The 23,343-nt window shown below is 34.9% G+C and overlaps 3 protein-coding genes across 11 annotated transcripts; 2 read left to right on the forward strand and 1 right to left on the reverse strand.

Moving 5' to 3' along the window:
• Positions 1–1,176: 1,176 nt before the first annotated feature.
• On the reverse strand, positions 1,177–5,838 carry LOC133680247 (leucine-rich repeat receptor-like serine/threonine-protein kinase BAM3). Its single transcript, XM_062103062.1, has 2 exons — positions 2,911–5,838; positions 1,177–2,005 (listed from the first exon to the last, which is right to left on the reverse strand). Exons 1-2 carry the CDS (start codon positions 5,537–5,539, stop codon positions 1,668–1,670), a joined length of 2,967 nt encoding a protein of 988 aa, XP_061959046.1. The 5' UTR covers positions 5,540–5,838; the 3' UTR covers positions 1,177–1,667.
• A 6,067-nt stretch (positions 5,839–11,905) lies between these two features.
• Positions 11,906–17,551, forward strand: LOC133688481 (transcription initiation factor TFIID subunit 11-like). 6 transcript variants are annotated; one of them, XR_009841161.1, is made up of 7 exons: positions 11,906–12,344; positions 12,492–12,848; positions 14,760–14,847; positions 15,259–15,358; positions 15,632–15,755; positions 16,900–16,985; positions 17,127–17,551. XR_009841161.1 is itself a non-coding variant. In XM_062107975.1 (6 exons), exons 2-6 carry the CDS (start codon positions 12,496–12,498, stop codon positions 17,146–17,148), a joined length of 687 nt encoding a protein of 228 aa, XP_061963959.1. In that variant the 5' UTR covers positions 11,912–12,344; positions 12,492–12,495; the 3' UTR covers positions 17,149–17,551. The 6 variants fall into 6 exon arrangements, 3 of the variants coding, with proteins under 3 accessions (XP_061963959.1, XP_061963982.1, XP_061963969.1); XR_009841167.1 differs by having other exon boundaries at positions 11,921–12,344; positions 15,632–15,770; positions 16,889–16,985; XM_062107975.1 differs by lacking the exon at positions 16,900–16,985 and having other exon boundaries at positions 11,912–12,344.
• Positions 17,552–18,611: 1,060 nt separating this feature from the next.
• Positions 18,612–23,316, forward strand: LOC133680255 (uncharacterized). Of its 4 annotated transcripts, none has more exons than XR_009836285.1 (6): positions 19,024–19,949; positions 20,047–20,568; positions 21,549–21,996; positions 22,096–22,173; positions 22,759–22,884; positions 22,977–23,316. XR_009836285.1 is itself a non-coding variant. In XM_062103090.1 (5 exons), exons 1-5 carry the CDS (start codon positions 18,918–18,920, stop codon positions 22,810–22,812), a joined length of 1,110 nt encoding a protein of 369 aa, XP_061959074.1. In that variant the 5' UTR covers positions 18,612–18,917; the 3' UTR covers positions 22,813–23,316. The 4 variants fall into 4 exon arrangements, 2 of the variants coding, with proteins under 2 accessions (XP_061959074.1, XP_061959058.1); XR_009836282.1 differs by having other exon boundaries at positions 19,025–19,949; positions 22,759–22,898; XM_062103090.1 differs by lacking the exon at positions 19,024–19,949 and adding an exon at positions 18,612–18,925 and having other exon boundaries at positions 22,759–23,316.
• Positions 23,317–23,343: the final 27 nt, after the last annotated feature.

Genomic DNA, 23,343 nt, shown 5'->3' on the forward strand with positions numbered 1-23,343 from the left:
TTTTTTTTTATATTCAACAAAAAATTAATCTGCAGAAAATTATCTAGTGTTATCTATTTTGTTTTCTATTGGGTTTTGGTGGAAGCGGGAAGACTTTCTCCCAATTACAACAAGAATGGTATCATTCTCATTCCATTATTTTACAATGATTAATATGACAATATTAAATATTTATCTTAATTGCTCTATAATTTTAAATTCTAAAATAATTACTTTATATTCATTTAAAATATTAAAAAGAAAAATTTAAATTTAAAGAATTTTATTTTATCTTTGATTGGGCAATATTTGTTTTTAAATAATGTATTTTAGAGGATCTAACTTATATTGTTATCTATAATTACCAATGTTACCTATAATTATAATAAATTATAGTTCATAATATACACCTTTAATTTACAGTGAAGTAATTAATTGTATAATAAATCAATGCTAAACTATTAGTAATAATTTATGAGTTAGAGTATATGATCTTTACTACACAAAAAATCAAAATCATGATTTATTGAGTAATGTATTCATAAAATTTATAATATCTACCTACACAATTTTAAATTTGTAAGAAAAAATATTTTACATGACTAGAATTTTTGAAAAATAACATTATAAATATATTTTTTGGAATAAATTAGAGCAATTTTATAATTTGTTATCAAAAGATTTAATTAAAAAAATGTTAAAGAGTAATATAAAATAATTCTTAAGACTTTATCTAATAATTTAAGTTTTTAAATTTAAATGATTCTTTCACATCATATCAAAGTTTTGTTAACCAAGTGGTTAGATGTTCAAATCTCATCACTTCAGTTCTAATGTGTGTTCTTGAAACCTCATTTAATAATTTATATTTTTAAATTATATTAAATAAAGCTGTTTATATTCTTCAATAAAAATAAATCCGTAACCACTACCATTAACTTCTTTTTTCTAAAATTTAACTCAAGTACCCTTACATCAGAAAAAAAATCATTGCTTCTTTTCTCACTTTCCTTCCATAACACTCATCCAGTTTCTACTGCCCAATCTGGAGAAATTATATATATATAAAAATCATAAATCCCTCATTTTCATTTTAAATCCCACTCTCATGAAATTAACAAAAATTAAAAGAGAAGATGAATTTATTGTTCACTTCCTCTTATAGCCTTACTGAAGTTAAGTGTCTAAAGCACTGGCTGGGAAAAAAAAAATATATATCCGAGCAATAAAAGCAAAACTTCAAATCATTTAGACATACCATCCAAATGATGACATAGTAATGAAGCCAGGAATTACAATCAAGGTTTGCCAGCAGTTCATCTTTTCCTGTTCTAGTTTTCATGCCTGGACAAAAACAAAACAAAACAAAACACCCCTCGTAGCTAACCACAGCTTGACTCTTAACCAAATGCATGCACAATAATAGAGCCAAATATGCTTTTAAGCATTAATTAGTAGCCCCCCCCCCCCCCCCCCCCCCCAAAAAAAAAAAGAAAAAAAGAAAAAACACCATTAATGATTTATATACTATCAATGGTAACTGTTGCAATGATGGGCTCGTTATACTGCTTGAGCAGAGTCATCCCCAATATTCACCACTCCTCATCAGTACTGAATCAATCATCTATATCTTCTTGTTGTTAACAGCTTCTATAATGATTATGATGTGTTGCATTAGGTTGGTGAAGTCACTGCTTGTGATATGTGTTGGGTTGTTTAGCTTCTGCAAGCATTTGAACAACTTCTCTCATTGTTGGCCTCTCCACACTTTGTTCTTGAACACATAACATCGCCACAAAAAAGACTTGCATTGCTTCAATTAATGGAATATCTGTCAGCCCTTGATCCAGAATCTTTACCACCCCTTCTTTGCTTGACTTAGTCTGTGTCTTCGTCCATTGAACAATGTCTAGCCCTTCTTCTCCGAAATCCCCAACTGGCCTTCTGCCTGTGATTAACTCTAACAGTACCACTCCGAAGCTGTAGACATCACTCTTCTCATCCACCTTCAATGTGTATGCATATTCTGTTACAAGAAATTGCTTAGCCCTAAGTTTCAAAGCGATAATCTTAAAGAAAATGTGATAGAATAGAAATATTGTTTATTTATTTAAAAGAGGGTAACCATGCACTATTGTTTTGGTCAAGTTTAAATGGTGAATCTCTGTGACATGTACTGTTGTTTGATAAAGAAAAGATGTAGTGTTCAACTCATCTCCCAAGGTAAAGTAACAACTTGTGTACGCTAAAAAAGAAAAAGCAGCTTATGCTTTAATAACTGTGTTGAATACACATATTTCATTTTTTTGGGGTTTAGGGAAAGTAAAGGTTAGATAGATCCCAATCAGGATCCTCAAGGAGGTATTGCTTGGATTTATGTGGATCTTGCTGTTGCTCCTATTTCTGGGTTTCGGTCAAAAAGGGCAGCTAGTGATTGGCATGAGTGAAGATTGGTTTATGGTTTCCAATACAAAAGCTCACAACCCCACTACTAATAGTGTGGATTAAAGCAAGAGAAAAAGTAAGAGGGAGAATTTTCCTTTGTGTTAGTGGAGCCTTTACCACTCTTGGACTCCACATGGGACTCTGCTAGCTACTTCGGTCCAGGGAAGAAAACACTTGTTCTTATTGCAGATCTAAAACGAGATCAAACGAGAACAGACTCTACATATTTACTTGCCAGTCGAACACACATAATTAATGTTTTAAAAGAACAATTAAACCAGATTAATAGAGAACCCAATCATGACACCAAGTCAAAGGCAAATGCGAGAAATGCTTTACTTGGTGACTCAATGAAGAGTGTATGTCATGTCACCAAAGCCAAAAGGTCTCAGGATCTAGAGCCCAATTCATTTGGATGAATTTAAAATTACTGTATGTGATCTTCCATTCTCAAGTTATTTTAAAAACCATATGTAATGGGAGTACCTGGAGCAATATAGCCATAAGAGCCAGCAATTGCAGACATGCATTCTGAAGCTCCGGTGTCTTGCAAGAACTTGGCAAGCCCAAAATCTGCTACATGAGCCTCAAAATCTGAGCTGAGTAGAATGTTATTGGACTTGACGTCCCGGTGGATAATTAGAGGAGAACAGTCGTGGTGCAAGTAACAAAGGCCTTTCGCTGCTTCAATAGCAATTTTCAGCCTGGTATCCCACTTGAGAAAACCACCTCTCTTCCCATGCAGAACTTCACCTAGGCTTCCATTTGGCATGTACTCGTATACAAGTAAATTAGTCTCTTTATTCGAACAAAATGCCAACAACCTCACTATATTCCTGTGTCGAATTTGGCCTAATGTTTGTACTTCTGCAGATAGGCCATTATCATGAGACGATCCTCTGCTTATTCCCAACAACTTCTTGACTGCTACTGGTTCTCCATTTGGCATTAAACCTCTGTAGACTATGCCAGCTCCACCTCTCCCTATGATGTTGTTTTCCTTGACGCATTCCAATATGTTTTCGCATCCAAATTCCAGCTTCTGGAATGCTGTGAGCTTCCAGGAATTCGATTTTCTTCCTATCTTTCGGGTTTTGATGATTGCCAAAACAGCAAATACCAAAGAGCATCCTAGAAGTCCAAGAGCAAAAAGTAGCTTGAATTTTCCAGGGACCTGAGACGTGGAGCTATTTTGGTCGTGGAATTGTAATGGAGACGTAGATGAATAGTTGCAAGGGTTCAAGTTGGAGCCACAGAGTTGAGGGTTACCGGAAAATGATGTGGAGTTGAAGAATGAATATTGTCCAAATTCAGGTATGGAACCAGAGAAGTTGTTGTGAGAAAAGTCTGCCGAGGTTAGACTTTTCATGGACCCAATTTCCTTAGGAAGACTTTGGTTCAAATGGTTCCAGGATATATTAAGGTAATTTAATATGTGGATTTGTGTGATCTGAACTGGAATCGGGCCTGAGAGTTGGTTCTGACTCAAATCCAAGTAAGTTAAGGTACGACAATCGCCAATTTCAGGGGGGATATTCCCAGACAAGTTGTTCCTACTCATATCCAATGTAAAGACATTGTTCAACTGACCTATTTGAGATGGAATTTCCCCCGTGAATCGGTTTCCGCTGAGCAGAAGAATTTGCAAGTTGGAGAAATTTCCGATGGATGCAGGAAGTGGCCCAGATAAGCGATTATCTGCAAGATTCATCTGCGCAAGTTTAGATGGCGTCTTGCTTATTTGTTGTGGAACCTGTCCACTCAGATAATTGTTCTGCATCTCCATCAGTGACAGTTCTGGCAAGTAAAGGAAACCACTCGGGATTGATCCAGTCAGATAGTTCTGCCCCAACCGAACTCTCCAGAGAGTGTCACAATGGCCAAGATCATCAGGCAGAGGACCGAACAGAAAGTTGATGCGCATAATTAGTATCTGCAGCTTCCTTCCCAAGCAGATAGATTTAGGGACTAATCCGGTAAGCTTATTGCTTGACAGGTCAAGTTCAGTTAATCTGCCATTTTCTCCCAGCTTTGCAGGAATGGCTCCTGTGAAGTTATTGTGCCAAAGCTTCAGGACTTCTAACTCAGGTAGCTCCGCAATGAAATAAGGGATCTCTCCATGCAACTTGTTAAGGAATAAGTTCAGTAAGGTGAGGCGACGAAGCCCGGAAAACTCTAGTGGAATATCTCCCGTTAGGGCGTTGTTTGAGAGGTCAAGAGATATGATGCTGCTCAGGTTGCCCAGTTCAGGAGGGATAGGACCAGTGAGCTCATTCGTTTGCAAGAAGAGGGTGTCTAGCTTGCTGAGGCCGCCCAATTCTGGAGGTATCGGTCCACTTAAGCTACAGTTTGCAAGGTCTATATGAACCAGATTGATCAGCTTACCGAACTCAGGTGGGATTCCTCCATCAAACTCATTGTAATACCCCAGGTAGAGCTGCTCAAGACTTGTAAGATTACCAAGCTCGCCAGGTATTAAACCACGCAAATCATTTCCCTTAAGTGACAGATAATTCAGCTGTTGCATACTTCCATAGCTTGGAGGGATAGTCCCCTGAAAGTAATTCCCGCCAAAATCCAAGTACTTCAGCTTGGCGAGTTGAGTGACACCTAATGGTAGCGTGCCATTGAAATTGTTGTTATAAACATCCAGCACTTGAAGTTCCTTCAACTGAGAAAACTCCCAAGCAAGCTCTCCACTGAACAGATTGTTGGATATGTTGAGGAACTGAAGCCTTATAAGCTTGTGAATTTCTCGTGGGAACTCATCAGAGAAGCTGTTTCCTTGGATCGAAAGATTGACAAGGCTTCGAAGCTCAGTGATCGCGGGTGAGAGAGTGCCCGAGATGTTTGAATTGGATATATCAAGAGCAACCACTGACCTGTTCATGTCGTCGCATTGGATGCCAGTCCAAGAGCAAAGAAGTTGGTAGTTTGGCACATTCCAACTATCAAGTGAAGGATCATATGACTCAAGAGATTGTTTAAGAGAAACCAGGATTGAAGCTTGTCTTTTGAGGTAGGTATTATGCGAGGAAAGTGATTGACAGGAGTTGATCAGAAACAAAAGAAGTAGAGAAGAGAAGACGGCAAGCCTCGTGTTAGAAGCAGCCATGCTAGAAGTTTGAATGATTTAGAGAGAGAAACTATATTTAATGGGTTCTAGAGAACCCAGCATCCTATTTATCAAATGAAATAAAAACAGTCCATTTCATACAATCTGAGCTGATGTCACACATGAATAAACACATCGAGATAAATGAAGAGGTGTTTGTGGGTGTGACAGAGTGAGAGGAAAGAGATGATCTGAAGAATCTAAAGGCAAAGTTGTAGCACATTAACAGCAGCATCCAAGGTCATCTTTTTCTTTGGCTCAGTATATTTTTTTGGTTCCATCTTTTGCTTTCTTCAAAAAAAAAGAAGAAGAAAGAAAGCAAAAGCAAATGTTCGCATAAAGATGTGGAGCAATCAGACCGTTTCATCAGCCATTATTTGAATCTTCCGTTATTACATATCTGCCCTTCCTTTTACTTTTCTTTGACACAACAGAAGAAATCTTAAAGCAACAAAAATATTATATAAAAAGAAAATGATCACCAGCACTTAATCTGTAAGTTGACTTCAAGCTGGATCAAGTAGCTAGACTACTAAATTAGATGGATTAATTAAATTCCTGTTTTTCCATGATCATTAGTGGATCCAGTGCCTCTAGCCCTTCCTTTCTCTTGATTCAATGTTCATAACCCGATCAATCTTTATCTCTCAAACCAATACACCAAACATCTTTGTTGATTGACTCAGCCAACACCCACAAATCTAGTTCTTGACCTTTGTTTTTATAATGTTTTCGATTCTTAGCATGAGTAGTCTTATCCCAATTGCAAACCAATGATCTGGTGTTGCTGTGTCAGCTTTCTGCGCCGTGTTTATCACTCATGGCTTTCATCACCCGGCAAAGATAAAAAAAAAAAAATGTAAAAAAAGAAATCGCATTGCACCAAGTTGGCAAACTATTGAAACTACTTATCAATAATGGGTAGGATGATCAATGATGCAGCATCTTCTTAGCTAGCTATAGCCTTTGCTGGTGCTGGTTTACTACGAGCACTTAAGTTTGATTTTAATGATCAGGGGGTGATTAGGAACGAGCACAGCTAGCTTAATTAAGCGTGGGGGTGCTGATCCTGTTAGTGATTAGTGATTTTTGTGTGCTTCTCTTTCATTCCAGCACACCTAATTAAGATCTCATCAGTTTTGCACTCAATCACAAGGTTTGGATTGCAGATAATGTCTATATACAAACACAGAAACATGAACATTCAAGCTTGCTAGCCAATGCTGCTGACTTCGTTAATCATTGGTTGCAACACTGCATTCATACAAGGTAGCTTTGCTTTCCACTTTTCCTTGACAGGGGGCGCCTTGATTGTTTCTTTACAAGCAAGGGAAATGTTTGTACAGTCATGGATTCTCTATAATTATTACTTTTAGAACAACCCGTTACTTCGGACGCTGCTATGGGACACATTGCTTATCCAATCACTGAACTAATCCATGCCCCCAAGTACAACGGCCTGGACTTTATTTTGCTATTGATTATTGTAACCAAAAAGACTTAATTCATTACAACATTTAGTCATTTTGATATTAGGGTTCCGGTATTTTTCCAAGTGATTTTAAAAATATGTTTGTGTTAAAGAGAAATTAAATTAGTTTTTTTTCTAGAGTTTTACACTCTCATATCAAATAAAAAATAATTTTAAAAAAAATACTTTCAGCCTACCAAACACAACCTTAAAATAAAAAAAAAAGTGTGTTAAGTACTCCTAAGAATAATGTAATCAACTTAGCTCTCTTTGTCTGTTACAAAGTATTTTATTTTTATTTTTTTTGCAAAGAAGTTTTCATGAAAAGTAGATTATTTTTTAATATTTAATAATTTTATAAAAATTGAGTTGAAAAATATTTTTCAATGTTTGGCTATATTTTAAAAATAAACTGGAAAATAATTTTTTTATTTTTTTTTCAAGTGTATTAAAATTATAGAGACCAAAACTGAGATATGAAAAAAGATTAAAGGAGTATGAGATTGAAAAAAAGACTTTCACTTTAAAAATTATTTCAAATAAAATAAATAGTAATTAAAAAAATTATGATCAAATCTGATAGATTAAAAAGTTAAAGGAGATGAAATTGAAAAAAAATAATTTCATAAATTGTTTTATATAAAAGAAATAACAATAAAAAAATAGAGATCAAATTTGACAAATAAAAAAATTGAAAAATGATGAAATGGAAAAAAATATAATTTCATAAATTATTTTAAATAAATCAAAAGAGATCAAAAGAATAAAAATTAAATTTGATAGATAAAAAAGACTTCAATTAAGAAAATGATAAAAAAAATATCCTAAGTTGATATAAAAATCAAATTCTAAGTGATGGAGTTAAAAAAATTAATAAAAACAAGAATTTAAATAAAATATATAGCAATTAAAGGATTGATGATCAAATATGATATAATTAATAAATAATAAGATTTATTTTTTATTTTTTTACAATTTTAAAAAGTATATTTCATTCAAAATAAAAAAGAAATACTTTTTTGAAATCCAAACCAATTTATAAAAATACTATTTTTCATGATACAAAGAGGCTTTAAGCATAAAGATAAATCTTTAAACTTGTTTCTTTCGAGGTGGATATATATATATATATATATATATATATATATATATATATAAACATATAGAGGTCCTCTTTCGGATGTTATTTGCGTAGGAATAATAAGTAGTGGCCTGGGGGGCACTGCCCCTCCCCACTTTAGACCGCGACAGATAACAAAGTGAAAGCAACTTCATGGGTTGATTCTTTTTATAGCATGTTGGGATTCATCACTCCTTTAGTGTCTCCCTCTCTCTCTAGTGGTGGACCTGCTGGAATCTACACATCTGCCTGGTCAATCTGTTATTTGGACTGTTTCTAAAGCCAACATCGGCTTGACGAGGTACTCCTCAGTCTCATCTAGATTGGTTTCTCAGAGCATAACCACTTAATTAGAGTCCTTGTCGTTTATCAAGATTCCTTAAGCAGTCCTTAATAAATTTCGACGATATTGATGGTTAATATAAGAGAACAAGACAGCATATATGGAAAGCAGTTATAATATTGGGCCAGGAAGCTACCGAGATTAACAAAGCATTTGTACAGAAAGCAATTATGAAGAAGAAGAAGGAGCTGGAAAAATAAGGGTCTGCTACAATCATTGAAGTTCCTGAACAAAGACCTTTTTTTTGAGCCCACATAGGGCTGCTTGTTTCCATCCCTCGATACATAGTGATGATGCTGGTTTCATCATCTTCCCACTCCCAGCTCCCTTTTAGGCCGGGGTTACTTGATTACACGAGACCATTTCTTCACGGGAAAAAGCCATAATTATGAACTCTCTGTATTGTTGTCACCCAGGAGAGGTCTTTAATTTTGCAGGAACAAATTTTAACTCTTCAATCTTCTTTTATTTTTTTCTTTCTGGTTGTGAGTTTGACACTCGATTGTAATGCAAGGGATGCTATTGAGACAAGCATGCAAACCATTCTCGAGTGTATTGATTATTGTATTTATTGTGGTTCCCAGGAATAGTAAGGCAACTGCATCTCTAACTCTGTTTTATAATTTATATGATACTTTGTGTGGAATTGCATCACCTGACGGAAGCAAATCATACCTATCTTCAAGTTGCTTTTATCATCTCCTTGTCTCCATTGAGAAGCCAATGACCTGCATTCAAAGTAGGGGTGTTAAAGAAAACCCACTCGTCGGTAGCCAGTTAAAGTTGGTTGATTTTCGTAACTTGTCTGCTTAACTTTAAAACTCGTAAAATTAGTCAAAATGCACATAAACTAACTTGGATATTCATATTAATAAAAAAAATTGATTAATGTAGATATTATAAATAATAATAGGTTAAAAAACATAATAATTGAATATCACGGGTTGGGTAGTAGGTCAAAATGTTTAAAACCCGCTTAATTCAATTTAATCCGCTCGCTCAGTAAATATAACAAGAAAATGTAACCCTAAAGCATTTGATATACAATTCTCAGGAAGCTGTGCAGTCTAGCAACATGCATTCTTATATATACATACATTGAGCTTGAGATGATATACTTTAAGCATCACAGGCATTCTTATATTTATTACTTGTAAAATGCATCTTTTTTATATAGTTGTTTCCTGAATCGCCTCCTACTTGCAAGGAATGGACTGCAGACATTAAGTTTTTCGGTTGTCCATGTAAATGGTCCAAACAAGTCTTTCTACAATGAAGAGACAGTTGGAGTGAAATTTATGTGATAACTCAGTCTCTGACCGTTCTTCGTGAACTGCAAGTTAGTTGGACAGTCCACGGTGACTGATAGAGCAATAGGTGTTTCAATGGTTAAAGAGTAAATTGGTATGTACACAGTGTTTGTTTGTTGGAAAATAATTGTTTTTTTAAACATGTTTTTTTAGAAATTAGATTCTCAAAAAGTGAATTTTTTTTTTATGTTTGGTAATGTCATAAAAAATAAGTTGAAAAATATTTTTCAGTGTTAAATTATGTCATGGAAAATAACTTATTAATGTTTTATTTTTTTCAAGTTTATTAAAATAATGATGAACAAATCTTACCAATTAAAAGGTTGAATGTAAATGAAATTGAAAAAAATTTAATTTTATAAATTATCTCAAATAAAATAAATAACAATCAAAATAATGGAGATCAAATTTAATAGATAAAAAAGTTGAAAAATGATGAAATTAATAAATAAATAAATTATAATTTTATAAATTATTTCAAATAAAAAAATAGGATTCAAAAGAATGATGACCAAATTTGATAGATAAAAAATTTTAATTAAAAAATGATAAGATCAAAGAAAATAATAATCATAAAAATAAAGATTAAAGTTGATATAAAAATTAAATTAAATTAAATTTTAATAGATAAAATTAAAAAAAATATTAAATTGTTATTAAGATTTATTAATTTATTTTAAATGCATGAGATGTCAATATGTTATCTCCCTTTATTCCTTCCCTGAATACTTGTTGAAGAATTAATGAACTATGCTGATATAGTGCTTAACTTAGATTGTAGCTGTGAAATTGGAACTAAAAAGAATAAAAGATTTAAATACAAATAAAAGAGATTTTTCCTTTCTATTTAAATTTTAAAAGGAAAAAAGCTTTTTTATTGTTTTCAAATTATTTTAATGAGAAAATCCTGGAAAATTTGATTCTTGTCAATCATATAATATAATATAATAGGTATTTCAATGTTGAATTGAATTGTGAATGGTTGTATAATCGATTTTCTTTATACTTAGTAGTTAATATGATATTGTGTTAGTTTTTTTTCTAATTTCTAATTCATGATATAATTAGGATATCTTGTCAATTAATACTTCTTGCCTTACCAGTGTTATTGAATTGTATTTTTTGATGAAGAATTATTACGAGAATTGTAAATAGTTGATTGTGCTATAAAAATAAAATCAAGTCAATAACTTCATTGATTTTATGTTTATGTTAACTAGCGGACGTTGTTAACATATTTTTATTTGGTAATTATAAATAAAAAAATCTTTAAAATCAAAATGTTTCATCTATCAACATCACTCCAATATCATCTGGTGCCCTAACTTCATCATCGAGTTGAACCAACTTGAACAAGTTCGTGTATCTAAATAGAATATCACTCTCTGCTGGAAGCAACCAAACATGATTGAGCATCTTACAAAAAGGCACAAGAATCAGGAATTCAATAATGCATCTGGGATCATAGTTGCAGCAAATATCTCAACGAAAGCAGTTAATTACCTCAAACTTCTTCATATAATAGCTAAAAGAAAAAAAAAATGAAATTACCTGCTAACCATGTCATCTGGGAAAACATTTCATATTTTTTTATTTTAAGAAATTATTTAATAATATTAATGCATTAAAATAATTTAAAAATATCAAAAAAATATTAATTTAAAGTAAAAAAAATAAAAAATAATTTTAAAGCACAGAAATAAACAGATTTAAATGGAACTGATGGACAATAAAAACAGGAGCTTTAGACACTCAACAAAACCATCTTGCCTATGCACCAGACCAGACTATTTACTCCCTCGTATCAACAGCCAATATTTACCTCATCTATCATATAATGCACCATGAACATATCTGCTTAGCTCCTGAAATATTTCAGTCCTGCTATTCCCAAATCTTCAATACCATAATAACGTCAACTGAAAGCACTGAGGAGGGAGAAACCAAGCCTGCCCAGAAAGCGCACCAAGCAAAGTAGTGCACCGCTGCTCACCCTTTGATCGAAATCCTTTTCTCCAACATCTTACAAAGAAACCAGCCCTCTTAAAAGAATGCCTTAAAAATAACTAAACTGAAACTGATTGGGTAGAACTGGTTTTAGTTGGGTTTCAATTTTTTACAAAAAAAACCAATTTTGATTTCATTGATTTTCAAGGGAAAAACTAAACTGAATCGAAAATGATTAGGATTACTAGACAGAGTAATGAGGTGGGTTGACGGTCTTTCCAGATCCCATCATTCCATGTTAACCCCGAGGGGCAAAAAGAAAGAAAGAAATAATACCTGTTTAGGGCTAATACGATTTCTTCGTCCAGAGTAGAAACTGGACTGGGCCTAAAGCTCGGTGGGTAAATTTCAATTTGCCCATAAAAAAAAGAACCTGGGAAAATCTCTGGACAGTTCAAATAAATAAGAAAATGAAATAATCCCAAATTACAAGACAATTAGCAGAATCTTTCCAAACCATTTTTTACCAATAATCGTTCATTCATATAACTTTTCCCAAACCCTTGTGGGATTTTACTTGCTATTCATTTCCTTATTAATAATCTTTTAATCAGGTACTTAATTTTCGTGTCAATTTTGAATCCTATTATTCCTTGGATTCTTTTCATTAATCTATGGCTTAGATCCTTTTGTTCTAGTTTTTTGCGCTCGAAGTATTCGTCAGAAATGCTCAGTGCTTACATTGCTTAATGTGTTAACAGGGCAATGAAGCAATCGAAGGATCCATTCGAGGCAGCGTATGTGGAGCAAGAAGAATCGCCACCAGAATCCCCAGTTGCCCAAGATGATTATGACACTCAAGCTTCTAACGCTGCTGCTGCTGCTGATGATTCTCAGGGTGCTGTCGTTGGTCAAGATGATGATGACCTTGGCGGTGGAGGCCGCAATGATTTTGCCCATTCCTCTGACCACCCATCTGCTTCGAGGCCTATGTTGGGCTCTGCAAGAAGTAAGGCAAAGAATAAAGACGATGATGAAGAGGAGGAGGAAGATAACATGGATGTTGAGCTTTCGAAGTTGGCTTCTACTGCTGACCCTGATAAAATGGCAAAGATGCAGTAAGTTTTCAGATTCATAATTCCTTTATTTTATCCTTCTTGTTATTGTGATTTGTTATGTATTTGATTGTGATTATGGGTACATTAACTTGTAAATAAAGAATGGTGTTTAGGAACTTTCTGCTATATATGTTTGTCGTAATGATTTATCGCTTAAGGCTGTATTTGAAGGCACTCTTTTAGGAGGGCTGGTGTCTTTGTAAGATGTTGGAGATACGGAAATCGATCAAAGGGTGAGCAGGGGTGCACTACTTTGCTTTTTGCACTTTCTGGGCAGGCTTGTTTTTTCCCCCTTCATTGTTATCAGTTGATGTTATGATGGTATTGAAGATTTGGGAATAGCAGGATTGAAATATTTCAGGAGCTAAGCAGTTATGTTCATAGTGCATTACATGGTAGAAGAGGTATATATTGGCTGTTGATACGAGGGGGTAAATAGTCTGGTGCATAGGCACAAGATGGTTTTGTTGAGTGTCGAGTGTCTAAAGTTCCTGCTTTTCTTGGCCATCAGTTCCAGTTAGACTCAGATTGCCTATAATTTTTTATTTTTACATATTTTAGCTTCAGCTCCTGTGCATGCTTATTGCAAAGAGTATCATGCGCAAACAATAGCCTCATCCATTAGACCTTCAGGCCTTAAATATTTTTACAATTCTCTCTGTAAGAAAGGTTAGAATGTAAAGCTTGGGATTAGAAAAGGTTCATTTCTGCATGACATGATAGCCAGTTGCAATAATTGTCTCTGTTACTTCTCTGAATGCTTTTTCCCAGATGACATGGTTAGTAGGTAATTTCATTTTTTTGTCTTTTAACTATTCTATGAAGAAATTAATTTGAGGTAATTAACTGCTTTCGTTGAGACTTTTACTGCAACTACGATCTTAGATGCATTATTGAATTCCTGATTCTCGTGCCTTTTGTAAGATGCTCAATCATGTTTGGTTGCTTACAACTGAGAGTGATATTCTATTTAGATACAAGAACTTGTTTAAGTTGGTTCAACTCGATAATGATACAGTTATTTAAGAATGTTAATGATTGATTTTGTAGGATCTTTTTGCAAATTTTCTTGGTTTTGTGATACAAAAGAATGTTGGCTTCATCAAAAAAACAGAAAAGAAGATGATTAATCTCACAAAAGAGAGATGTTTGTTTTCACGTGGTACAACTAGGAATTTCTCTATATGTTTCAAGATTGGCCATTTGTGGGGGGGGGGGGGGGGCGCAAGATTTGATGATATTCGCCCAACATTTTCCTCAGATTGCTAGCACATTATAATTTTATTTCCTTACATTGCATGAGATAGTAGGATGAGCAGGGGACCTAGTTCAAATCCTATGGTTTATGTGTTGCTATGGTAATTGCACCTATTGTAAAGGAGGTAGGGATCCTAGTTCAAATGCTATTATCATAAAAAGAAATTTAATAGAACAGAATGATAAGAGAAAAGTGAAACATCAGTTGGAAGTGATGTTCTGGAAACAACATCTGAAAAGCAAAATAGAATGTTTGATAGAAAGCCTAATTATTATTCGTTCATGATATTCTGCTCAAAAAAGAAAGAATTTGGTGTTGCTAACAGTCAGGCCTTTATTCAAATGGATGATATAAAATATCAGGAGGTACACTTTTTTAAATTGCAAAAATTTGCTTTTAAAGCTATTGGCTGTTTCCTTTCCACAGGTTGTTATTTTATGAAAATTACAAATGATGGTTAGATATCTGGGACATAATAAGAAATTGATTTTGTTTATTGAGTGCTAGGAAGAACGAAAAGAACTATTTCAAATGCTTTGTATCATTAATTGGATGAATACTATAGCGACCTTCTTCTTTTTTTATCTTCCTCGTCTAATCATTTATAGAAGGAGGCATTTCTTTGAGCTATTTCCCTTTGTTTCTTTATTCAGGACTATTTTAGCTCAGTTTACTGAAGAACAGATGAGTAGGTACGAATCATTCCGCAGATCTGCACTGCAGAAAACTAACATGAAAAGGGTATGCTTTCCTATTGCTTGCATCTTCCTTCTTTTCTCATACTATATCTTTTTTTTTTTTGTCTTGTCCTTGAAATTTATTTTTTGGGGGCACATGGTGGTCTTTTATTCCCCCCTGCCTCCTGTGGGTTGATACATGCAAGATGAATATTTTTCTCTGTTGTGGGGAACAAGTTGCCAGAAATCCTTTGGGCTTATACAGTAGTTGCTACATTTGTTAATTACTTCCACTCAACCTTCTTGAAATGCCTCCTTAAGTTTTGCACAAGTTGGTTTTGCTATTTTTGGCAATTACTTCCAGGCAGCCTTCTTGCGATGCATCATTCATGTCACTAATTTGTGCACAGGTTGATTCATTTATTTATTGATGCTAACCTGAACTCTTTACTTTTCTCTCATGGCATGAATGCAGTTGTTAGTGAGCATCACTGGATCCCAGAAAATTTCTTTACCAATGACGATTGTAGTTTGCGGTATAGCAAAAATGTTTGTTGGTGAACTTGTTGAAACAGGTGTGCATATATTTCCTACTTGTCATTGTTTTCTTTAAATTTCATTTGCAGAATAGAAATGCGTGGTACTTTTAAATGTAAGAAATGAAGAAGTAACAGTGGTGTTTCTGTGGCCATCATACAAGTTACATGATGACTGACCGGAGCAAACACTTTGATGTTACCTACTTTTAAGAACTGCATGATGTTATGCATGACTATGCTGGAAAAAAGTTTGTATATTGATATCTGAATAACTCTTCCTCGAATGTGTTTCTTTTATATGGTTTACAGCCAGAATTGTAATGACGGAGAGGAAGGAATCTGGGCCTATCAGGCCTTGCCACATAAGAGAAGCATATAGAAGACTAAAGCTTGAAGGCAAAGTACCGAAGAGATCAGTACCAAGGCTCTTTCGGTAAATGGAACCCAGGTGCATATTTGGTGGTTGCTTGCTCAGTTTTCTGGAATTGAACTGTTAACACATTTCTAATCTGCATGTTAATCTTGTTTTTTGCATTCGCCTTCATTGTACCTAGTCTAGAAAGTTAAATTTAGAAAACCTAGGTTGCCAATTTGGATGTCACAAACTGGTCACAATGCGATGCTTATGATTCAAAGGGCAGAATTTGTACTATTGTAGTTAGGACTTAGAAATGCTTTCGGTGCCTCATGGATTTTCCTTTGTAAACAGAAATAACAGCAAGGGCCTGATCATGTCATGCTGGTTTATGCTGAGACCAAAAAAAAAGTTAGAATTTTGCCCTGTTTGGGAATGCCTTTGGGGGTGAATTTTTCCTAACTGAGGCTATAAAAATGTTTGGATATCATAATTATTATGTGGGTTCCATGTCAAAATGAGGTAAAATTTGTGCATGTTTGGTAGTGTGTTTGCCTTGAAAAAGCATTGATTTAATATGTTTTTAGTGTTTTCTGATGATTTTGATGTTCTGATATCAAAAACAAATTAAAAAAAAACTTATTTTGATGTATTTTCAAGCAAAAACACTTTTGAAAACCAAACAATTCTAGAAAGACACTTTAACCAACAATGAGTGAATATTTGCAAATCTTATTATCAATTACAAAAATACCATCTAGCACTTGCAATTTGCTTATGCATAAAATTTCTTCTGTGTTTCTTCCTTCTTTTTTCCAAAACTAGCAGTTGATGCATTTTTACTATTCACAAATGCATATTATTTAAGATTACGGTTTCTTTAATTTTGTATGGTTGAGATTTTGAATTTATAATGTAACGACAACAAAAAAAATAAAGACATTCCTTGATCATTGGATTTAATTTTAAAAATTGGTAAAAAAAAAAGCTTTGTATTTTAAATTATATACAATTTCACAGGTAATAGTTTTGTAGTATTGTTATATTGGTTATTCATTAATGAAAAAATAAATAAAATCAAGACATCCTTTTATGTGATTTTCTTAATATTTTTGAAATAGCCTTTTGTTCATTAACGAAAAACTATCCTAACTCTTTTTTTCCCCTGTAAAATGCATTTCTAAAAACCTTTCACATCTCAATTTTAAAAGTCAATCAACAGTATAAGAGGCACGCGAAGAAGGGGCTAGACCAAAAGTCAGGGGGTTGGGAGAAGAGAGTGGGAATAAACCCTTTTACATTGTCAAGGTTTGGAAAATCAAATCATCTTCTTTTCTTGAAATTGAGCCGAAGTCGCTCAAAATTCTAAAACTAAATGATTAAGCCTTTTATTACTGACCATATGAATTGTGTTTTGTTTTGTTTTGTCCCATTGATTTCACTTTTCAGGTCACCTGATTCTAGTTCATAGAGCTGTGAATCCTGCCATGAACCCTGTCAACCGAAGGCCTGGTGACTTCTCCCCCTTTCCAGGATGCACCTGGATCTGCTGCTTAACTGTATTTCTCTTCCTCAAAATTAGAATTGGCATTAGATGCCTTCTCTGACACCGTAGTGAATCAGTCATGAGCCTTGATTTGGTTTTCACTTCAAACAAACATGTTGTGCTAACAAAAGGAGTTTTTCTTCCATGACTTCAAGTTACCATGACTCTGGTCAAAATTAATTTATTTTCTGTAAAATGAGTGTTGGATCCTTTTTCCCATCAAGGGTGCGCATGCTTGGGTGCGCTTGCTTGGGTGTGTGGTAGATGTTATTTTCAGGAAACATAATTTGAAGTTTTTTAAAGCAAGCAGAAGATTGCTTTGAGGAAACATGATCCTGCTTTAGTTTTATGTTTGATCATGTAAACACAGCATGGAATATGAAGCAGCTTCGTTCTTCCAACATGAGTGGATCTGTGTTTGCCATTGAGAAATCCGAATGATGCATGCCAAGATCGTACTTTTGCAATCATTTTTAAAGTGGAACTGCCAATCCTCGCATGTATTAAGGAAGGATCACATCAGAATCCGCAAGCCATTTTAGAGGACAAGAGACCCTCTAATGCCAAGTCCCACGTTGTTTTGTTTTCCTTGCCACTCTGTTCTCTAAGAAGAACATTGGATGACAACATATCACGACCGATTTCTCAAGATAATTCGACAAGGGTAATACTAGAAACGGCAATGGATCGAGGTGTGCTGATCTCATCTTTAATATTTAATATTTAAATATTTGTTAATAGTCCTATCTCCGCCTCCAATTTGATCAAATAAGGTGGGATAGAGAACTTTCTCCATTGAATACTCGATCGGATCCAGGTATTTCTTAAAATATTTTTACAAGAATAAAATTTTAAGTCTAGAGAATAAATTACTCTTCCTCCATAAATCATAAAAGAGTCTAAATCTTAAATCCGTGCATAAAATTATAAAAAAATCTTCATGTATTATAAAATAAAAACTTTCGAGTTATATTAAAAAATTAAATAGTTTTTTTAAAAAAAAGAGTTGAGGCCAAATTGGGTGACTTCACTTAACCCTTGTTTAACAGGAAAACCTTGACAAGGTATTGTAAACTCAGCCGAAAGTTGAGTAAGGGCTGAGTTCAGAGTTGGGCCTAAAGTACAAGAAACCCTAGTAGTTGGCGCAAACTGCATATAGTTCAATAAAGAATAGTATTGTTGAATGAATGAAATGGCCTTGGATCCCAAGAGGCAGCTAACAGAACAATAAAAAAAACAGAACATAGGGGACAAACCCAAATAAAAAAGAAGAAGAAGAAGAAGAAGAAAAAAACCCTCCTACCCCCCTCCTCACATACGCCACTGTGGTAGTGTGTAGGAGGAGTGACTACTCTCTCAAGTATTTATATACTTTCCATTGTGTATTATCAAATATTTTTAACTCGACATATATGCACTTCTTTGCTTGTCTGCTTGCCTGCCCTTCCTCGGCTTCCTCTCTCCCTCTCTCCCTGTTTTTTCCCTTCATGTCCTCCGCCTCCTCTCTATCTATCTTTCTCTCTGTTTCTCTTTGAGTTCCCATGTCTTGCTGGATGGGATGGTGAGAAAGCCATTGTTGATGAAACTATTGACTGACAAGATAACATCCCTTTAAAAGAAAAACCAAGGATCCCACCTTTTAACTCGTTAAGGTTCTACATAGTTGTACCAACAAGTGTTTTTGCTTGGTTATAATGATGAGGTCCGTGTTCTTTGCTGCCTCAACAAATATTGTTTGTTTTTGTTTCTTTTTTCTCCTCTATCTTTATAACTCATCCATCTTCTTCTGTTTTTCATCATCTGGATATTGTTCAAATCTGAATTTCGCTTTGAGTGTTGATCTTTCAGCTTTCTTTTTTGTTTTGTTTTATCGACTTTTGAATAGATGGATTGGTTGTTGGATCCGGGTACAACTGTTCTTGCTATTGTTGTTTGTTGGTGATGGTCATGATGAGAAGGAGGAGACATGAACATGGGTTTTGCTTGCTTTTGTTCGTTTTTTATTTGTCTTTTAAAGATGAGATTTTGTTCGCAGATTGCATATTTCTTTGTGAAAAGCAACTACAAGCATTCAGTGTTTCAAAGACAAGTTCTTTATCAAATTTCATGATATGATGAATAATCAACTGTCCCTCAAGAGTGAGATTAACACTCTTTTCAACGAATTGGATTATCTATAAGATCCAGATAATATATGGGGACTGATATTGATCAATTTGCGTTTCGATCAACAACCATTGTCAAATTTCAATTGCTGCTGTGGAAATACAAAGATTCAAAATCTCTGTTGTTAAGGCAAAAATGACTTTTTTGGTCTCAAACTTCTGATGCTCATTCTTGGATTAGGCAGGCCTTATCCTTTCAAATTCCATATTGTAATGCTCATTTCTTGCTGGACTGCAGTCGAAGACCTGTTTCAACCTCCTCCTCTCTACAGACTGCCCAAAAAAAAAACTTCATTTATCATCAACTTCAGAGCTCCACCATTCTTTGTTTCTCTGTTTTTTCCTTTGCGATTCCACTCCTAATATTGCTAGAGTAAAATGAGCTGTTTTGATTACTTCAATTTCTATTTCCAAAGCTTTTCACTCACTGATCTATGCCTGATTGTTTTCAAATTAATCTGGGTTGTATTTGAGAATGAATGAATGCATGGATTATTTGATGTGGTAGCTAAAAGATCAAACATGAAAATATCGAATGATCTCTGGACTTCAAAGTTCACTGTATGTTTGTGATGATTTTTTTGAATCCTTATGCATTGGCTTGTGGATCATCTCTCTGTTATCTATCGATAATGAATGACTGCTGTAATGTGTACAGGTATCAGAGAGTAAGCCCAGATTGTGTTCCTTTAAGCAATGGCAAAAAACCCAATGGAGTTGAGAATGGAAGGTCAATCCCAAATGGATTCAGTTCCACAAGTACTAATTTTGAAACGAAAGGTTTCAGATTTAGATCCCCATCGAGAAACCAAGACCACCACAATAACAGTACAACCAGTCCTCCACATTCAGATAACAGCCACAATCACACACAAAGACATGGCACCAGTCCAAGTCCTAGCCCAAGCCGTGTTGGCAACGGTGACGTGCTGTTGCAATGGGGACAAAAGAAGAGAGCTAGAGTTTCAAGGTCTGAGATCAGGGCCTTTCCTGATGAATCGTCATCTTCTGGTCAAGCTAGACAACCCATCAACAAGATTCCTAGGAGAGTTGATAATAAGCTCTCTCCATCGTCCATGCCACCACCGCCTCCACCACCATCATCCCAACAACAATCTGCCAGTACTAATACCAGAGGTGGAAACTTAAAGAAAGAAAATTCTGGGATTCTTTCTCACAGGTATTTTTTTTTTCTTGGTGTTTTCATGACTTTTAAGCTTGTTGGGTATTTGTTAAATTATGAATTTATTTCTTAAGATTATGTGCTAGATATTGTTGATGCTTGAAAACCTGCCCTGTATGTATTTTTGGTATAAATTCCCTGGATTTACTTGGATGGTATAATTTGGTGATCTTCTCTTTATTTTATTTATTTATTTTGGGGTTGAGGTTGTTGCTTTATATGGAAAGCATTTCAAAGTTTTGGGATCTAAACGTATGCTGTTATTAGCTTCTCTATTCATTGATTCCATTTGTTGAAGAGCAGCTTCTTTTTAAAGTGGTTAACCTTTCTACCCCTTGAAGGATGAGAGAAGAATATATGAAATATATCAGTCTCTCATCTTTCTTAACCTATTTATTGGCTTGATTGGTATCCAAGAAGTCCATTTCCATTTCTAGCCACCTCTGCCTACCCTGTTTTTGCTTTGTTTTTGGTTTATCTTGCTTAACATTTGTGCTTGCTGTTTTGATGGGGTCAAGGTATCACTCGTCCACTAGGTGCCTTTTTTTTTTCTGCCCCTTGCTCAGGTCATGACCCTTCTGTCCTCATTTGAGACTTTTCCCCCATTTGAAATTTCCTTTTTTCTAAAAAAAAAAACCTATCACCTTAATTAATTCGTTGCTCTTTATTGGTATTTGTGATATTTGTGAAATGTGTTTCTCTATCTTCTTTTTTTTCGTTCTTAGAACACAGTATGTAGTGATAGTGTTTCTATTGATGACTAATAAGGTTATATGCTTTTCTTTTCTTTTTCTTATTTTAGGTGGGTATTAAATTCTATGCCCTCCCCTTTTCTGCCGTTGATTCATATTCACTTCAAGACTAGAAAAAAAACCCACTTTTGTTTGTTTGTTTGTTTGTATCTCAGAACCAAACCAAAGCATTTCTCATCAGCAAGTTTGCATCTCTTTCTTTTTTTCTTTTGTGGCCATGACCAGGAATTTAGAAAAGCGATCGGGTGCTGGTAATGGGTCCCCATCAAGAAATAGTGGTGGCAGTGGCAAGGTTGTTTCTAGATCTACTGCAGGAAAGAGATCTCCTCCAACACCAGAAAATATTGATAGAAAGATGCCTAGCTCTAGGTCAGCAGCAAAAGATGAGAAACCAAATGGATCCATAGTAGTAGCCGATCATCAAACGAGGCAAGTTGATTCCACTCGGGCTCAATCAGAAAAGGAAGCCGGGGCTACAAATAGTAACCCTGCCTCAGTACCAGTAGTAGCTAGCGTAGGAGAAAAGGTGAATAACAATGAAGTCATTGAGTGGCCAAGAATTTATATTGCTCTGTCAAGGAAGGAAAAGGAAGATGATTTCTTTGCAATGAAAGGCACGAAACTGCCCCAAAGACCCAAAAAAAGGGCCAAGAACATTGATAAAGCACTTCAGGTAATCACAAACTTGCCTATCTTCTTTAAAATTAATGATATTGCTTGTAACAATGATTGAAAAAAAATAGCGGTTTTTATATTTTGTGTATTTGGGCAGTATTGTTTTCCAGGGATGTGGCTCTCTGACTTGACAAAGAGTAGGTACGAGGTTAGAGAGAAGAAATGTGTGAAGAAGGTAATGGTCTTTCTGCTTCTTACATCTTTTCTTGTGAACTGATTCTGCTATTTGAACTTGTGTTAATGTGCCTCTTTTTTTTTTTTTTTCTTTCTTTTTTTTTTTTTTTGTTTGCTTACCTACCTCCATGTCTCCATCCCTTGGAATCACTGGCACATATTACGCTGTTGTCATCGAGCATTGGTCTATCATTTACTTGTGTTAAGCATGTTACACACGAGGTCCAACTTTATGTACACGTGTGAGCCTAATCCATGTCTCCCAACAACTCAAGGGTTCTTCAACTCCTCACCTAATGAACTCTTCCATGGAAGGTTTATCTTCTTGCACAGTAAAGTGAATTGTCTGCGGAACCAGAATAATAAATAAATCAAGTCTCTGGTATGGATGCTGCATGACATGACCTCTTCTTGAAGCATGACATTATTATTATTATTATTATTTATACGGAGCATATTAGGATGGGCGGTGGGATGGTGGCCTGGAGGCATGAATAGATGGGAGGAAAGCTTTTATGTTATTCCATTAAGCATTTAATATTATGCTTGTTTGTGATGGTTGGTTTGTGTTCCTTTTCACATGCAGCAAAAACGAAGAGGTTTGAAGGGGATGGAGAGCATGGACAGTGATTCCGAGTAGTGGGCAGTAAATACTTTTCTAATCACGAGAGAGGGAGAGAGAGATGGAGAAGCTAAGCAGAAGCCCCTTTCAGTCTGTCAACTCTGGTGTTTTTTCTTTTTTATTATTATTAATGCATAGTGGGTAGGGTCCACCCACTCTAATTTGAAGTTTTACCTGCCCAGCTGGTGATGACATCACTAGCAGAGAGGAAAGCGGGGAGGCTTAAATCTTAATGTGGTAGGGCTCATGTGGTGGGTCAAATGCCATGATCCATCCAGCAGCAACAGATGGATAGAGGCATGAAGCCAGTGACAGCATATCCATAGCCATAGCTGAATGGTTTCACGAGATGGGTTGGTCCAGCTAGCGAACTCACAAGCTTATGGAAGACAGGAGGAGGATCTTCTCGTTTTTTGTTTTAGGGTCAAAAGTTTTGATTTTAAATTCTTTGGTTCATACTCCTGTACAAAACTGCTCCTGCATTTTTCCCAACGTCAATTTCAAAGCAGTTTTTAGGTTTTCTTTTCTGTCTTCTTTTTAACTTGACGA

Source organism: Populus nigra, chromosome 1 (assembly GCF_951802175.1).
Source record: "Populus nigra chromosome 1, ddPopNigr1.1, whole genome shotgun sequence".
In the NCBI taxonomy this organism is placed as follows: Eukaryota; Viridiplantae; Streptophyta; class Magnoliopsida; order Malpighiales; family Salicaceae; genus Populus; species Populus nigra.

Bases quoted from the DNA above. Each gene is read 5' to 3' on its own strand.
- LOC133680247 (XM_062103062.1), bottom strand. From the start codon at position 5,539: ATGGCTGCTTCTAACACGAGGCTTGCCGTCTTCTCTTCTCTACTTCTT. The intron at 2,006-2,910 runs GTACTCCCATTA...TTCTTGTAACAG, and splicing joins TTATGGCTATATTGCTCCAG to AATATGCATACACATTGAAG.
- LOC133688481 (XM_062107975.1), top strand. From the start codon at position 12,496: ATGAAGCAATCGAAGGATCCATTCGAGGCAGCGTATGTGGAGCAAGAA. The intron at 14,848-15,258 runs GTATGCTTTCCT...GCATGAATGCAG, and splicing joins AGAAAACTAACATGAAAAGG to TTGTTAGTGAGCATCACTGG. The intron at 15,756-17,126 runs GTAAATGGAACC...TTCACTTTTCAG, and splicing joins TCAGTACCAAGGCTCTTTCG to GTCACCTGATTCTAGTTCAT.
- LOC133680255 (XM_062103074.1), top strand. From the start codon at position 19,924: ATGATCTCTGGACTTCAAAGTTCACT. The intron at 21,997-22,095 runs GTAATCACAAAC...GTATTTGGGCAG, and splicing joins ACATTGATAAAGCACTTCAG to TATTGTTTTCCAGGGATGTG. The intron at 22,174-22,758 runs GTAATGGTCTTT...TTTCACATGCAG, and splicing joins AGAAGAAATGTGTGAAGAAG to CAAAAACGAAGAGGTTTGAA.